At 39.0% G+C, this 17,124-nt stretch overlaps 1 protein-coding gene across 8 annotated transcripts in view; it reads right to left on the bottom strand.

Annotated features, from left to right (window-relative positions):
• The window catches only part of LOC110984716 (myotubularin-related protein 10-B-like), a 39,060-nt gene that overhangs the window by 8,885 nt on the left and 13,051 nt on the right, over positions 1-17,124 (bottom strand). For 2 of the 8 annotated variants that reach the window (XM_087136455.1, XM_087136460.1), the window contains 8 exons: positions 15,890-15,965; positions 15,278-15,414; positions 12,420-12,611; positions 11,847-12,046; positions 11,337-11,424; positions 10,952-11,040; positions 10,492-10,622; positions 2,486-2,581 (listed from right to left, as the gene is read on the bottom strand). In XM_087136455.1, the coding sequence (XP_086992581.1) occupies positions 2,486-2,581; positions 10,492-10,622; positions 10,952-11,040; positions 11,337-11,424; positions 11,847-12,046; positions 12,420-12,611; positions 15,278-15,414; positions 15,890-15,965 (1,009 nt within the window). The remainder of the gene's footprint in view (positions 1-2,485; positions 2,582-10,491; positions 10,623-10,951; positions 11,041-11,336; positions 11,425-11,846; positions 12,047-12,419; positions 12,612-15,277; positions 15,415-15,889; positions 15,966-17,124) is intronic. The other 6 variants (XM_087136456.1, XM_087136457.1, XM_087136458.1 and 3 more) reach the window with 6 other exon arrangements.

The following is a 17,124-nucleotide window of genomic DNA, read 5'->3' as shown; positions in this document are numbered from 1 at the left end:
TCTGTTGTGTGTTATTAGCACAACTACCGAGAAGGATCATTTTCATTAGTGCCAGGCTACCTGCCCTGTATCTGATGCTGAAGTAAAACAATTTTGCCAGGCAATCAGATGAGATGACTCATGTCGTGAACCTCTGTATCCAGCAAGGGTACTTAACACATGTACATGGGCTAGGGGCAAGGGTTTCTGTACCACGGAACAGTACCACTTTGGAGACGCAAAAAGATGAATCAGAGAAAGTAAAACTTAAGATTGCATTTCACCTTCAAACTATTGTGCCTAACACTGCCTATTACTGTTAAGAGTCGGCTGCAAATTCACCATTCTAATTACTCAGTGGGCATGATCATGGAGTGGTTCAATGAACCATCCTCAATCATTTTCCCCAGACTGTTCTGCTTGCTTTGTCAGTAATGTGGATTTGGGGTTATTCCTCAAACACCTGTTATATCTATACAAACTCACACAAACCATTTAAAATCTTGGTTAACCCAACACCTCTAGTAATGCTATTGGTTTGATGATGTTGATGTGCCCATATTGTTGAAGTAGAAAGAAAACATTGTTTAGTTAAAATCATGAGACCAATCAATGATATAGGTCTGAGCTGGACCAAGGGTGGACGTGAGTTTCCCAGTAATAGAGGCTCCTTTGGTGGGAACAGCATACTGCTGATTCACAAACTATGAAATGAACGCATTACGGTCACATCACTACCAAATTGAACACTCTGGACCAGCATGGCTTTTTTCAACCGATGAGAGGGCGCTTCTGCTCAAGGTACGTGTAGATTGTACATGTACTTGATGCCTGATTTTTTAAAACACGTACATGTAACAATGAAAGCACTGGACATGGAATGTCCTAAAACTACCAAGGGAGGTAAAGGTTCAATTATGGAAAGTCTACTCTTCAGCACAAAGAATGGAAAACATTACCATGAATTACTGTTATCTTGATCGTTATTCATTAAAATTCTGCAATGAGCAGTAAACCTCTATTAGCAGTTAGCATCAGTGTTAATGAGCCATTGACTCCAGATCTCAAACCTTGCATGATGTAGGCACCGGTAATGGAAAAGAATTCAATTCTGAACAACTAGAAACAAGTATATGAAAAAGCTGACAGCACAGAGTTGATAACAACCACAACAGTTTGAATTAGGAACAACTTCAAAGGCTGTGACAGGTGGACAGGTTGTAATACCTGTACTCTCAGTGATCTTTTACATTCCCATCAATGATGAATGGGCAGTTTCAAAACCTGTATGCAATCTATGGATTGTAATTCTAAGTATACAGAGGAGGAAATTCAACCAGAGGAAGAAGATAAAAAAGGTGCTGTCACAAGGTTTTCATACACCCCACGCTAAGAGATGAAATGTAGTCATAGAACAACTGGGCAAGAGACAGAACCCATTTGCAGGTTGGAACATAAAATCACTCCAAGTCCAATTTGCCAGAAGCATCATTAATTTATCAGTCTCTTTGAACATGTAGAATAGCATGACATTCAGGCTGCTGTCATTGATGAACAAACCTCCTTAAGCCATGACTTCCGTAATATAAATGTCACAGAAATGCACAGCAGGAAAGATGAGCTTAGCCAAAAAAATGAGCTTAGCAGGAAAGATTACCTTAGCAGAAAAGAAGCTCAGCATGCTTGCTGGATATTGATTATAGCCCAGTAGGTAGCAAATTAATCTTCTAATATTCAGCCATAATTAGTACTTAGCAGAGAAGAAAAACAACATGTACGTAAACAAACAGCAATAGCTGAAAGCTTCTCAATACCTTGGTACAGATGTACATAACTACCATGTAATACATTTCCAAGATTAAACACATATCAATGGATAAATGCCTGACTAGTCATTCTTCCATATGGACCTGTAGGAAGAGACGTTGTTTTACTCCTTGATTGAAAGGGTGCATACCGGTTTATGTACACCATAGATGCTACACATGTACACTTGCAAAACATGTATGGAAATATACATGTACATGTATTTCTGGTATATGGTCTTGAGTTACAAACCAATCGCACACTACCCTGTCAGATTTACCAAACTGAATAATCCACTCTACATGATGCACTTTGTCTATATACATACATGTATGTCATGGGACAAGAAATCTGCATCTTATAGAACATGTAGGCATTATTTACAAACCAAGCATCATTAAAAGAGATTAACACTTATCATAGTGTGGTTTAAGGGAAATTCCGATGAAAAATTTAAATGTGAGCCTAAATCCATCTCAAGAAAGAAAAAAGTTAACATTACCAACTACGTGGGTATAGTCTACTGTGATGACATACTGACTATATGCATGCTAAATGAAACGATATAGTTGACAACAGAAATTTTTAGTATGATTTTAGGAAACCTGTGAATCACCGCTGGTGTTTGGCACAAGTTGTTGGTTATTGATATTGGAATCATTAGGCTGGTTCCGGACCGGCCTGGATCGGACACACTAACCGCTACGCATGATGATCCAGTAAGTTACGGCATAACACTGTGCACAGTCTAGGTCTTGCAAAACGGGAACACTGGACCACTTACTTTTATTTTGTGCTGTAGGGAAATGATAGACAAGATTAACAGAAAACAGAAGGAAAAACAAGAGAAAAACAAACAATAATGGGTGAATCACACACAACAATTGATGAATGGAGAAACTGTTCTGGAAAAGGAATGTACTCGTAGATACAGTACAGTCCATTCAATTTCTTCAAATAAACTTGGAAGTTATGAAGTTGTTTACATTTTAATATGAGTACACCTTTAAAGGTTGTAACAGATACGTGTATATAAGAATTGTGACAAACAACTACAGTATAAATATGCACATTTTTCTAAACTAAATGCAGATGTTCACAAAAGAAAGCAAGCAAAAGATTTCTTTTACATCTCACTTGATGAGAGAATGTTGATGGCTAAATAAAGAAACAAAATAAACGAAAATGAAGAGGAAATATACAATGAGGTGAAGATTATGATGATGAATTTATGATCATGAAATTATGATGGATAAGTCTTTTTTTTTTCTTAACTGTTGTTTAACGCCAAGAGCATTGCGATTTTTCTTTGTAAGTAACCATTACATCCCTTGGCCGGAAAAGATCAGCAACACCGCCCTATGGCAGAGAACACATCAATTGCAAGCAGAAAATGAAACAGGCCTAAGAATATGGGGCTGGATTGGGCACACGCTGAGAAAACCAACATCAAGTACCACCAGACAGGTTCTGATGTGTGGTTTCCTCCCCAAAGAAAGAAGAAAAAGAGCTGGGGTGAGAAACACCTGCCGATGGGACCTCCAGTCAGGCACTAGGAAGATGGGCCTCACATGGAAAGCAGCTTGAGGTGAAAGCATAAGACACAGGGGCTCTGGAGGACTCTCGTCGAAGGCCTACACCCCAGGAAGGGTAACGGGCATAACTTACAAACTAACTCAAAGATTGCAAACGCAACAGCTTGTACGATTTTGTCCTTTGTCTGGTAGAATGGACTTCAGCCAGGAGCATTTTCATAAACCAGCAGCTACCCATGGAACAAAATGATTTCATTAAGCCTTCTGCTTGGCAGCAGACATTTTGTTTGTATCAGTCCATACACACAATTTATGTTGCTATGTGGAATACTATACATAGTTTGGCCTATTGAAAACCACTGATCCTTGTGTGCTGTTCATCCATTTATACATGTGAATTAATGCCTGATGGGTACCAGTTAGGGACAGTTTCAATGGTTGAGTTCAGGTGGTCCATTCTTGACACAGGTTTCGTGTTCTTGCGCTTGAATGGCGTGAACACGACCCAAGAACACTGTTCTCGGAACAAAATCACACACTACCTCCTCGTCAGGATGGTTTCTATGCCCTATTGATATAACAAAGTAAGATTGTGGACATACCAGGGAAATGCCCAACACCCTTAGGGATTGCATTCTCAGCACTCACAGGCTGTTGTTGAAATCGGTACACAACCTTGGATGGTATTTAACAGTAGGAAAACAAGAAAAACTAATTCCTTGAATGAAATAGTTGTCAGTTACATTTACCTTATCCCCTGCCAAGAGGACATGCACTAGCAAATAAACAATACATGGAGGTAACTCATTTACAATATCATAGTCAAGTCCAGCACAAGTCCCTGCAATCTAGCCCATCACACGTCATCCAGTCTTAGGCCATGTCACAGACTTTTCAGATGAACCACAATAAAGCATTCCTTTGTCATTGTTCATGCTGTTACTTCTGACTGGTCTTATGAAAGGGCTTACAACTGACCTTGTGAAAGTATTTGCAACTGGCCTTGTGAAGGGACTTGCAACTGACCTTGTGAAGGGACTTATGACTGGCCATGTGAAGGGACTTGCGACTGGCCTTGTGAAGGGACTTATGACTGGCCTTGTGAAAGGACTTGCGACTGGCCTTGTGAAGGGACTTATGACTGGTCTTGTGAAGGTACTTGCAACTGACCTTGTGAAGGGACTTATGACTGGCCTTGTGAAGGGACTTGCGACTGGCCTTGTGAAGGGATTTGCGACTGGCCTTGTGAAGGGACTTGTGACTGGCCTTGTGAGGGGACTTGTGACTGGCCTTGTGAAGGGACTTTTGACTGGCCTTGTGAACGTACTTGCAACTGACCTTGTGAAGGAACTTATGAATGGCCTTGTGAAGGGACTTGTGACTGGCCTTGTGAAGGGACTTATTACTGGCCTTGTGAAGGGACTTATAACTGGCCTTGTGAAGGGACTTGCGACTGGCCTTGAGAAGGGACTTGCAACTGGCCTTGTGAAGGGACTTGCAACTGAACTTGCAAAGATACTTGCGACTGGCCTTGTGAAGGGACTTGCAACTGACCTTGTGAAGGGACTTATGACTGGCCTTGTGAAGGGACTTGCGACTGGCCTTGTGAAGGGACTTGTGACTGGCCTTGTGAAGGGACTTGTGACTGGCCTTGTGAAGGGACTTGTGACTGGCCTTGTGAAGGGACTTGTGACTGGCCTTGTGAAGGGACTTGCGACTGGCCTTGTGAAGGGACTTGTGACTGGCCTTGTGAAGGGACTTGTGACTGGCCTTGTGAAGGGACTTGTGACTGGCCTTGTGAAGGGAAGTTGGTGACTGGCCTTGTGAAGGGACTTGTGACTGGCCTTGTGAAGGGACTTGCGACTGGCCTTGTGAAGGGACTTGTGACTGGCCTTGTGAAGGGACTTGTGACTGGCCTTGTGAAGGGAAGTTGGTGACTGGCCTTGTGAAGGGACTTGTGACTGGCCTTGTGAAGGGACTTGCGACTGGCCTTGTGAAGGGACTTGTGACTGGCCTTGTGAAGGGACTTTGGTATCCTTCAGTGCAAACTCCCCTTGGATATATCCAAACGTGACTAATCACTATCAATGCATGTTTCATATCCCGTGTTTCCCCAAACTCTGTTAAAATAAAAACCGTATGAATGTAGTCCCTACAGATATGACAAAGTGTGAGTCTTTCCAGCGAGCGGATAAGACCATTAATTATACAGTGTATCTAGCTTACTCCTACTGCACCAACGTGAATTCTTCCTGGTGCAAAGTTAAGTTGGATTATTAGAAACATTGCTCTTAGTTTCTACAACCAATATCTTGAAAGCCTTGTATAGCTTGATTTCCCAGTAATGGATTTCCCACATTTTCAAAGTCTTAAGTCAAATGCTAAAAAAATGAAACCAAACTTGTTAAGACCGCAAACCTTCCTGGTTTCATAGTATCCTTGATGGAAAAAAACCATTTCATTATATTCTTTCACTGCATGTGGATTTCACATCATACTCCACGTGACATTATATCCTTTTTTTATAATCTGGAGTCTGATGTAACCAGAAGATAATATGTTTGTCAAGGGATCCAGGAAGTGTGAACATAGAAAAAAATAATCAGAAAACTTAAGCAGGAAATGTATAACATGTTCCAGTTCATGAAAATTGCCTTGCAAGAAGGAAATTACGAACAAATTGTGATAAGCAAAGACCGTACAGAGCAATAATTTGACTCATGCAAGCAATGACCACAATCTTTCAACTAATGTAAGTGCCGGTACACTGTCTCTTTGTTTGATGGGTAAAAAGCAACAGATTCTGACTCATGAACCCAGTTTGCCAGTCAAACCAATAATCAACAAATAATAACCACATCTAAACTAAAACAAGCTTGCCTAATTCTCTACAATTTGATACAAAACTGAAATCCAATGATATCGGTACATACATGTACATGTAGTTCCTTTGTACAGTGTAACATGTCCATGTACATTCATGTCATTATGCATCTTCAACGTCATAGCAAATAATCAGGGGATTGCAGAGTTTAGAATGCAAACAGTAATTCACTGCAAACATGGCATGCAAGGTTGTTAGATTGAGGACAGTCAAGGTCAAAGAAGTTTAACCATTTTGGCCTAAATGGACAAAAGCCTAAGAACATATGGTAATTCTTTAACAGTAGCCAATCAGCGTTGCTGATATAAAAATGTTATAAATCCCCTACACTGCCAGAAGCAACAAATTTCAACAATAATCCCATGTTCTCCCCTTGCGTTAAAACCTTGGCAATTATTAAAAATCCATGTACATGTGCATCTATGAAGTTCTAATCCAACTGGGTGCAGGATTTTACTGAAAAGCTTATTTGACACCTTTGCCTGACAGTGTTTAAAATTTGGGTCATTACAATTTTCATCCAATTTTTAAAATGAGCTCAATACACTTGCAGAAAATCTTATGAAAGCCTGGGGCAATTGCATAATGTGGTGATAACATAAGGGAAATATACAGAGGTCCCCTAGCCTCTTAAGGGTGAGGGTTCTTGTCTTGGTAGGACTCACTTTACCCTGGGGCAGTCTGTGTGTACCTGGACAGAATAATGACTCCTATTTACACGAAGCTCAAATCCCCTCAAACCACAAGATAGAAAGCAGAGAAACAACTTTCAATGGTATCCCTGCACTTTTAAAGTGACCCTAAACACAGTAATGTGACAAGTTTAGGAAGGCAAGAAACAGCCTCTTCAATATTTGTGCAGGTTTAACATTTCACTTCTGTGACTTCACAACAAGGAATCTTCTGACGCTGACATAGAGGTTTATAAGCAGGACTTCCAGTTAGAAGCTTAATATCTTGAACCTTGAACAGTCATTATTTACATAAATTACCAATCATTGGTTCCTATTAAAAACTTTACAAATCTGCTCCACAACTATTTTCTCACATCTGACTTCAAGGTAGACAAACCAACAATGAGAAATTTATTTATTTGTTTAACATTTCACTTCTGTGACTTCACAACAAGGAATCTTCTGACGCTGACATAGAGGTTTATAAGCAGGACTTCCAGTTAGAAGCTTAATATCTTGAACCTTGAACAGTCATTATTTACATAAATTACCAATCATTGGTTCCTATTAAAAACTTTACATATCTGCTCCACAACTATTTTCTCACATCTGACTTCAAGATAGACAAACCAACAATGAGAAATTTATTTATTAACAACTATCAAAGAGGGCGTAAAACCTTGGTACATGTATAATGAATATTCAGCATATTTCAGGACCCACCTTCCCACGTTAGGGTAATATGTAAATTTTTTGACTAATATGACCAAATACGGTTAACATGGGAAAAATTTGAAAACGTGTGGAATTTCAAAATTTGCATGACATTTGGATTAATTAGCATGATCTCTGCGGGGTTAAAACTGTAGTGAAGCATTGGAGAGGCAGCAGACAGATCTTGACATAGAGAGACTCCTGATCGGTCATCATGCGATAGCACATTTTGATTTCGTCGATTGAGCGATAGCTCTATGAGAATTTGAGAAACAGAGATAGTTTGTGGCGATAGCCCAAAGCTTCATTGGAAAGCGTTAGCTTAACTTCTTGGAAAGTAAAATCCACGGTTGAGAAGTTAATCTACGGAGACCGATCGTTGTTTCAAGCCAGGGAGTCAGACTTTAAGACTGTTCGCTCGCCTTAAAACTGTAGGTTGGTATTTTGTTGTAGAAAGCTATTTTGTATAATTTTTAGTCATTTTGCTTTAATTATTGTATTCAAGATAAATTCGAAATGTCAAGATTACCTCTTATAAGAAACAGTCAATGTTCGTGTGGAAATCCCGTGCATACTGCTTGGATTCATGTTTGTAGAACGGCAACGCCCAGCTTGCATTATTCATAGTGACTATTGTGTACACATGCATAGCCCTACCTTTGTAGATTTAACGCAACACGGTGTTGTGTAGAAAACTCATTGATTTTTGGTATTATTTCTGCATAGTTTTGGAGCTTTATTGTAAATACGGCAATAGCCTTATACCTTTTAATTCTAAATTTCACAGGACTCCCTTTAGTAGAGTTTCAGAAGTAGAATCTTCCTCTTTGAGGGAGAGGCTACCCCGTTACCCCGAAGAGAACCATAGCGTCGTGGGAACGGAGGACCTAGAAAGGGGGACTTGCGACCACACTACCTTATCAAATTGACGGAGATCCCCAGAGCGTTCAGCCGGTGGAGTGACGACACGCTGGAGGACATGCATGAGTACTCATATGGGGGATAGTAATATAATGAATTTGTATTTGTAATGTTGTGCTTAATATATTTTTAGTTTGGTGTAAATTCTTGAAAACCAGACTCACAAGCTCTATCAAGGATTTTGTGAAGATTGTAAATAATAATAATTTTTTTTTTACTTTTTTGTTGTATAGATTACTACCAGTTCCTGAAAGTTTCTTTTAATGGCTTTGTTGACAGTGAGTGAATATAAAAAGTGATCAATCTATATTCTTTGGACCCGGTTTGTGACAACAACAATCATGAATTTCCAATTCCTGAAGATAACCTACATGTATCAAGCGTGCTGTTTTGGAAAATCTTTGATAGTGCCTAGGAATGACTGTCATAACTGAATGCAGGGAATGTAGGATTGAAGAAACCCTGTGGAGTAAAAATACCACTCAAGTTGAATTCCTCCTGCGATTGGCAATGATATGAGAGTGATAATGCTATGTTACATGTTTTCATAGCAGCCTCAGGAACCACATACTGTTTACCACTCTCATTCAGGAAATGATTGAGGGTTTCTGCAGTTTTGTCATGTACCGGTACAGTACTTTTAGTGTATTGGCTTGGAAAGTTGTTAAAAATAGCCATTCTTATCAGGCCCAGCATGCAGCAAGTCGTGACCTTGGTCAGCCAAGTCCACGCTACCAGTATATCTGTTGCAGAATCCTGACGCCAAAGTGCTAGAAATCCTTAAATCAAATGGCTTCACATTTAGAATTCTGCAGTCATATCCCTTGGGTCAAGATGAATTCCAAATTCCTCTGAATCTATGAATGAACTCAAAGAGGGCATTTGGACTGCCTAATTATGAAGGCAAGTAAATAGGCATTTTATTGACATGAAAGCATAAGTCTAATGACTCTCTGATAGGATTATGGGATCCATCTGTTTTGGGTACTTGAAGAAACTTCCTTCGTTAGTTGAACATTTTCAATTGATCCCATTTGAAAATGTTCAACTTTATGCCAATTTGGATCTTTTAACCCTAACCCTACATAATACTACAAATTACTACTTGTTGTAAAATGTAGTACTGAGCGCTGTTGCTTGTAAGAGGACATGACTTTATTGTTCTGTGAAGCCATAAAATACAATAGAGAAGACAATGTACCATAAAGTGCTGTGGCACTATGAATGCATGGCTTTATTGTTCTCTGTACAAGTAACAGTGGAAGTAACCTAGCCAGAAGTAGTAATCTGTAGCGCTAGGTCCTTCAGGCTCAGACTATTACTTAGTATTTTGTAGTACTGTGTAGTGTAAGCCAAACGATATGCTTGGCGGTTAGGATTAAAAACCCCAAACTTTTCATACATCTACCTCACTTAGCCATCAATTTGTTAGATGTTAGATAATGAGTCATACCCTGTACATGCAATGGGGAATTCCTTAGACTATGACTTCAGACTATGCTTCCATCATTTTTCCACCTTATAGGAACTTTACTCGTTCTATGTTGTCAATTCGGTTAAGTAACGTCAAGCACTCAATTTCATACCCAGAGATACCATGTAAGTTAAAACTACAGTAGTTAAAATCATGGACTTTGATGAAAGAAGAATTCAGTGGCAGGGTTATAAGTAAGGATGCACCAGGGTATGGTGCTAACTTAACTGAGCTAACTTGATCATGTACAGTCAATGATGGTTAGATAAAAACTACCTGTGTTACCAAGTTGGTAGCAGGACAGTTGGATACCAACACCAAGGTGAATTAGAAAGCACCGCAGGGAACCATGGACTGCTCACTTTCATAACTACAACTTTGTCAAGCTAGAGAGTCTTCTAGGTGAAACAAGAGGTGAGTAATAATCCTTGTTAACGAAGAATTTTTGCTCAGACTTACTTCCAAGGGTTGAAAAAGCATCAAGAGGCATAGGTTGAGGTTTACCTGGCATGCAGAGTTCATGAAGCCTCTGAAAGCTTGTCTGGATGTCTCGATAGGATGGACAAAGTCGACCGAGATCCAAGACATCAGGCTGGGCCTTGGAGGGATGGATCAGGGTTAGACTGCCTAACATGCTGGTAATGGAATTGGGCAAGAGATGGAAGTGGATGGGGTTAGAATCCCACTCAAGTAGATTAAAAACTTCATCGTCACAGGCTATTTATAAAAAAAAAACACTCTCTAATGACCAAGTAATTCTTAAATGATCAATCATCCCTCTCAAGAAACCAGACTTCAATTATTTCAAGACCAAAACTCTTTTGCAGGCATACCCAAAATAAACAGAGTCCAACAAATTTGTGCACAGTTTACCATATGGTGTTGGAATTTGTTTGAACAAATCTGTTGCTTCCACTTGGCTTCAAATCAAAACAAGAAAACTCATAAATCAGGCCAAACTAACTTGATTTCATGGTCTGAATGGACTGTCTCAGCCCGAAGTGGAACTGCTCTCATTAACATACTCCCATTGCTATGACTCCAACACCACATCTGAGGAAAAGCAAGAAGGGTAGAAAAGTACAAACTCAGTCTAAAACCAGAAGCACAGTGGAGTTTTGACAGCACTCAAATCATTACTGTTAAAAGTATTCTATATTCAAAGAATAAATACGGTAAATTAAAAGAAAATATTTAACACCACCTGACTTTGTAAAATGGTATTTCTTTAGTTACTGTACTTCACTGATATTTAACCTGGTGTTATTATTGAATGTGAAGTCATTTATCAATACAAATAATTTAGTGCAAATTGTCATAAATTTTGCATATTTTGGACTGTCACTTACGGGTACTCTGCCGCCTTCAAAGTGTGGGGCTGCTTGGATCAGTTCCCCATCAGACACAACCGATGGAACCACAAAAACTTCTGGAAGACTGAAAGACAAAATCAGCAAACAACATCACACTACTGAACTCTGTTCTCTAACCCTCAAAATAACGTCACAGAATGACTCCCCAACTTTTGCATATGAAGCTTGCCAGATTCTTTTCCTGCAATCACTCGATTATTCCATGATAAATGGAAAACATCTGGCTAATGTCACAGCTTTCCCTACATACTGAGCAAAACATTATATTTTGACTCTTGGTTTTTTGTTATTTTCACTGATGAATTCTTAAATGACTGGTCATTCTTGTTCACCAAATTAGACTGTGAACTTTAAGGTATGGAGACCTTGAAGTCTTTACTAGCTAGACATTTCAACATCAATAAACATTTAAATTGTAATAAAAGAAGCCATTGAAGTTCATGTAAGATTTCACAGTAAAGCTTAAGTTGGTGGTAAGCCACGTACCTCTCTGATATTCTGAAGTCCTGATTGACAGCAGTCACTCTCAAATTCCTAGCTCCTGTCCTATCGATCTCATCTTGCCAGTCTTCATATCGTCTGAATTGTGGTGTCCGACCTGCTCTCTCCATAGGTTCACTTCTCTCAGGCATGTCACTGATGGCAGATATTCGCTGGGAGGAAGGCCGGTATACTGCAGTCACCTGCTTCCAGAGACAAACAGAGAGAAATTGGCCTGACAGGTACAATGAGGTGCTATTAAAAACATTTCAACTTTTGAAATATTTGGGATTATAATAACTAATCATTGTATACAATGTTCAGAGACAAAGGAACATTAGGATTCAAGTACTTACATGGAACAGTAGAATTTTTATAGATATTGGAATTGGTGTAGGTATGTACATGTACAATGTATGTACTGTTTTTGCCAGAAATGTTTTTGCAAGATATGAACAGTATGAATTAACACATCACGTTTTGGGAGCGTACATGAATTTACAGATTATCCATAGCTTAAAGTGTTGATCTTTACAAAACTCATCTAATCAAAGTCTTTTTTCATGGGAGTTCACTTACTGCTACCTTCGGTGCTTTCTTAGCGTTGAGTGACTTCCACTCCTTGCCACCTTTGATATTCTGTGAGTCTGTTGCATGATTGGTTGCTTTAGAAGAGGATAACGATGAAGATGACAGTGGTAACTCAAAGGAGAAGGCAAAAAGACGATGCAGATTGGTGATGTAGGCATAGTGTAGAATGGTGTTCATCACCTGTACGAGGAGATAACGAGATGGAAGAAGCACCTACTAAATTACATGAGCGTTTTGTCTTGAAAGAGCTTGCTGGGCAAGACCTGGTTCCCTTTCAAAATGCCACACTAGGTATATGTCTGAGGCTGGTTCCTGGCTGATTAAATCATAAATCTGTGGACTGATTACTTCTAGAGAAGATTTCAAATGAGACAAATTCCGATTTTAATTTTCTTAGCTACCGGTATTACATGTAACTAGATCTTTTCATAAAAACCTTGGTAGACACTTGGTAAATATAGAAATCTGAAAGCTGCAAGTAATGCCACCTTCTTGTCAGATCTGAACGGACTAACATTAGAAATGATTACTTTATATTTTATAAATCAAGAGACAGAACAAGTACATGTACTTGTGCATGTATGTACACGTACGGTACATACATGCACCTTAGACTGTGGTTACAAATCAACAACTCGTCACTGGCAGTTCACTTCCCGCAAATGGAAAAATGAAGCTTATTTTGACATCATAAAACATTTCCAGGCAAATTTGCTTGAGTTGAAATTTGTTCAATATTTTAGGAATCTGGAATGCAATTATCTAATCTAATGTTTCAAATTCATGTTCCATTTCATTTATTTGTGTAGCCTCTTACTTATACAAGTAGTTATGAATAAGATGCACTCGGGCTCCAGGCAAACACGGTATTTGTGTGAAGACACCTTAAATGCAATATATCCTGAATTTCTTACGGTCTGTTAAGTAAGAAACAGCCCAATAGATTGTCTGAAGTGACACAGCACTACCCTATCACTGACATCTCCTAAATACTGACAGGAAACCGGAAGACCTGGCAACAGTCCAGATAATCTCCTGCTACCGCTTATTTTTGGCAGTCCCTACCCTCTGAGCAACAGAGTGACCCGTCAGGGATATCCCAAGATAAAAATGGATAACTCTGGCATCTTAAAGAAGGACTGACTCTAGGTGTGACTGCTAGACGAGGCAAAGCCTCAACAACAGGAAAGTAGTGTCAGTTAAGAGGGATGTTTTTGAACTGGCTGGCTGCTCTGTGTTTCTACTTCTTGACTCTGGTACAGAGGAGATAACGTACTTGGTCCATTGCTACGGCCTGAATGCACTTGAGGAAAAGGGAAGCCAACAAACCAGGCGAAGGAGAGGCCACCATCAATGAGGAAAATCTGTCTTTCCTGAGGTTGTTAAAGGGAAATTATTTTGTCCTTCATGTACTATGCTCACTTTCATGGCCTCACATGATTAAGTTGGACTCCACAAGTAAAGAACAACTGGAGGTGACTTTGATTGGTGTCACAACCTTTCCCCTGCCCTACTGTACCTTCAGGTAACTAATATACCTGTAAGGAGACATGGTCTCTGCCTGAATCCAACGTAGTCTTCCTTACCGGGGCATTCAGACCAAAGGGTCATAAACAGGAACCAGTAACAGTAGACAGGTAGACAAGAGGATGTTTTTGACAGTACAGGGTTTGAGGGTGTGTTCCTGAGTCCCTAGTAATTTAGCTCAAGACCATGCCAACCCATCAGCAGCATTCAGTCTTTAGGAGCCTCACTCAAGGCTACAATCATATTTTAAAGCAATCAATTTCCTTTTTCTCCTCCCTGGCCAATCAAGATCCAGCGCAATAATGTGGGGATTTTTAGGATTGAGGGAGGTTGAGTCTAGTTGTTGTAACTTATATTGTACATGAAAATACTGCTCTAAAGCACTTTGAAACTAAAAGGAACGGATCTTTTCCTAAAATTTATCTATGTTTCAAATTTGCTATTTTGGGTGATATGTCGCATCAGTGATGTTTTCTCGCAAATACTTTCAATGAGGAAATGTGGGGTGTGCAATTTTAACAGATAAACCTCAGAAACATGAACAATGGTTTATGGTTGAAAAAGTGCACTTTCCAATGAAATCAACCAGAAAGGGAAGTCAGGCAGTTTTTATACAGCAAAGAGAAACAGACAATTGCCTAAAATACACTCGCTCAAAACAAAATTCATGCCAATAGAGTACAAAGATTGTACCATTGATTTCCTTTGGTGGAGGATGTTAGAAGATCCAGGAAGCAACAATGCCCCTGTTGCTACAAGAATTATGGGCAAGTATGTATACATGTACATGTATGCCTGTGTGTACATACATGCATGTACACTGTCTGCTTTAATCAAGTCTGCCCATTTTTATGGTTTACTTTATATGTGCCCTTTCTTGTCTCTTATGTCTAGATTTCTTGCCATATGTGTACATGTCATTGGTGCTTTTTTATTTATCTGTTGGTACCCTTTTAGTCTACTTTTATGAGCTTTATCTTGCCTTGGAATTTGGCAGATATACCAGACATGTACATGTATGCCTTTTAGCAACAGATTAGTTTGAAATTTTCATGCTCCCCTCCGCATCCTGCTGGATTTACTTTATTTTCATAATTTTAATTTATCACCACAAGTGATTTTCATGGTTTGGACAATTTTAACTTTAGTAGACTGGTGCCCTAGCAATGCACATACAAGTATAGACCTAAATCCTGTGTACACTGAAGCTTGTCTTCAAGGGACAAGGCCAAGATGAACGCATGTCGGCATAGAAGTTTCCTGCAATGACTGGCATGTTTTGTAGGAAAGCATTTCATTTTTTTGAAGCTTCAACTTACCGACTTGACCTGGCCTTTGTTGGTAAACTTGAAGCTGAACGTGTGGACTTTGAAGTTCTTGCATTTAATCTCCACCATTTTGATGCTCCTTGAGGCATTGGTACCAGGCTGTAACTGCTTTCGTTTGCTAGAAGATACTGGCCAGGGGTGGGAAAGAACAGTTACTTAACGAGAACATCACACTGATACAACAGAAAGTATATCCATTTCCTTGGAATAATACAAACCCAATGAACAACCCAAATACAAGATCACTTGATGGATTACAGCAAAGGAAATCTAATTACTAGGTTACATGTTGTCAGTAGTCATAGATGTAATCAATTTAGAATACCATCAGCTACTGTGTATGTAAATTGAGGCAATAGTTTTTATGATTTGCTTGTAATGAAGAGGTAAAATAACTTTGAACAGAATCTGTCGAAGTTCAATTTGAAAACAAACATATTCAGAAATGCACAATATTTGCAGCTTTATCAAACACTCACACTTGTCTAAACATGAGATTTTTAAAAAATGAGAGAATTTTCAACAATTTGGGATTTCTCCAAACCATGTGCAATACTCTTTACACTAATGTGATTATAATATTCTTTAATTAATGTCACATACCTTGGAAGATGGTATCCACACATGTAAGTGGTATGTCATTCTCTTTAAAGAGCTGGTTTTTGCGATCTAATTCAATCTGAGGGGGGCAGAAATCAAAAGAAAAAGCTTTAAGTCTTACACATGGAATTGAAATGAAACCAATGATTTCCAAGACCATGTATATGCATTGCATTATGTCTACTGAATGCTAGCCAATATCCTGTATGAAAACAAATCAGCATGTGAATTGTATTTTTCAATATTGGATGTACTGTATATTGTCAATGTCATTACAACATTGATACAAATGTTTACAAATGTATCTTCTCTCATGGAATATATATACATAGATTATACATTGTATAAAACCTCCAGAACAGGAGGACCAACAGCATGTCACATGATGAATAACAAAGAAATAGTATCAATAGCATTATACAACTATAAATTATCTGCACCATTTCCTCATGCAACAACAGTGTACAGTCAGTAACGGTGGCTTCTTGAATCAGATTACAACATGAGTTTGAGGATACACCGGTGGCATCTTGAATCAGATTACAACATGAGTTTGAGGATACACTGGTGTCTTCTTGAATCAGATTACAACATGAGTTTGGGGATATACCGGTGGCTTCTTGAATCAGATTACAACATGAGTTTGGGGATACACCGGTGGCTTCTTGAATCAGATTACAACATGAGTTTGGGGATACACCGGTGGCTTCTTGAATCAGATTACAACATGAGTTTGGGGATATACCGGTGGCTTCTTGAATCAGATTACAACATGAGTTTGAGGATATACCGGTATGTAAATATCAAGGGAAATGATCAGACAACAAGTCTTTCCTATGAAAGATCAAACTAAAAGTACTGTACACAGGTGTATATAAAACAAGAAATAAATGCATGAACCTGATTTTCTTTGTGTGTAGCATGAGTGGGTTAATACTGCAATATTGACCAAGCATGATGTTGACCATGCAATATTGACCATGCATGATGTTGACCATGCAATATTGACAATGCAATATTGACCTCCAGATTATTCGTGTGCATACAGTACAATGTACATGTATATCAGATGTCCTCAACTGATCTCAATGCACAGCACTCTCCTCTGCAGTCTTCAATGCATTCAAGTACACACATACATGTACATGTGTAATCCTCTCACTGATACAAATTAGTAACTTCCCAGTATCTTTGGGTTCAAGGCAGAATCAATTCCTACAACGGAAAACTCTCACCGT

Source organism: Acanthaster planci, linkage group LG05, assembly GCF_054643075.1.
Source record: "Acanthaster planci isolate LZ-2023a linkage group LG05, COTS_SCS, whole genome shotgun sequence".
Classification (NCBI taxonomy): Eukaryota; Metazoa; Echinodermata; class Asteroidea; order Valvatida; family Acanthasteridae; genus Acanthaster; species Acanthaster planci.
The sequence above is the reverse complement of the archived record's forward strand: the minus strand, read 5'-3'. Positions and strand labels throughout refer to the sequence as shown.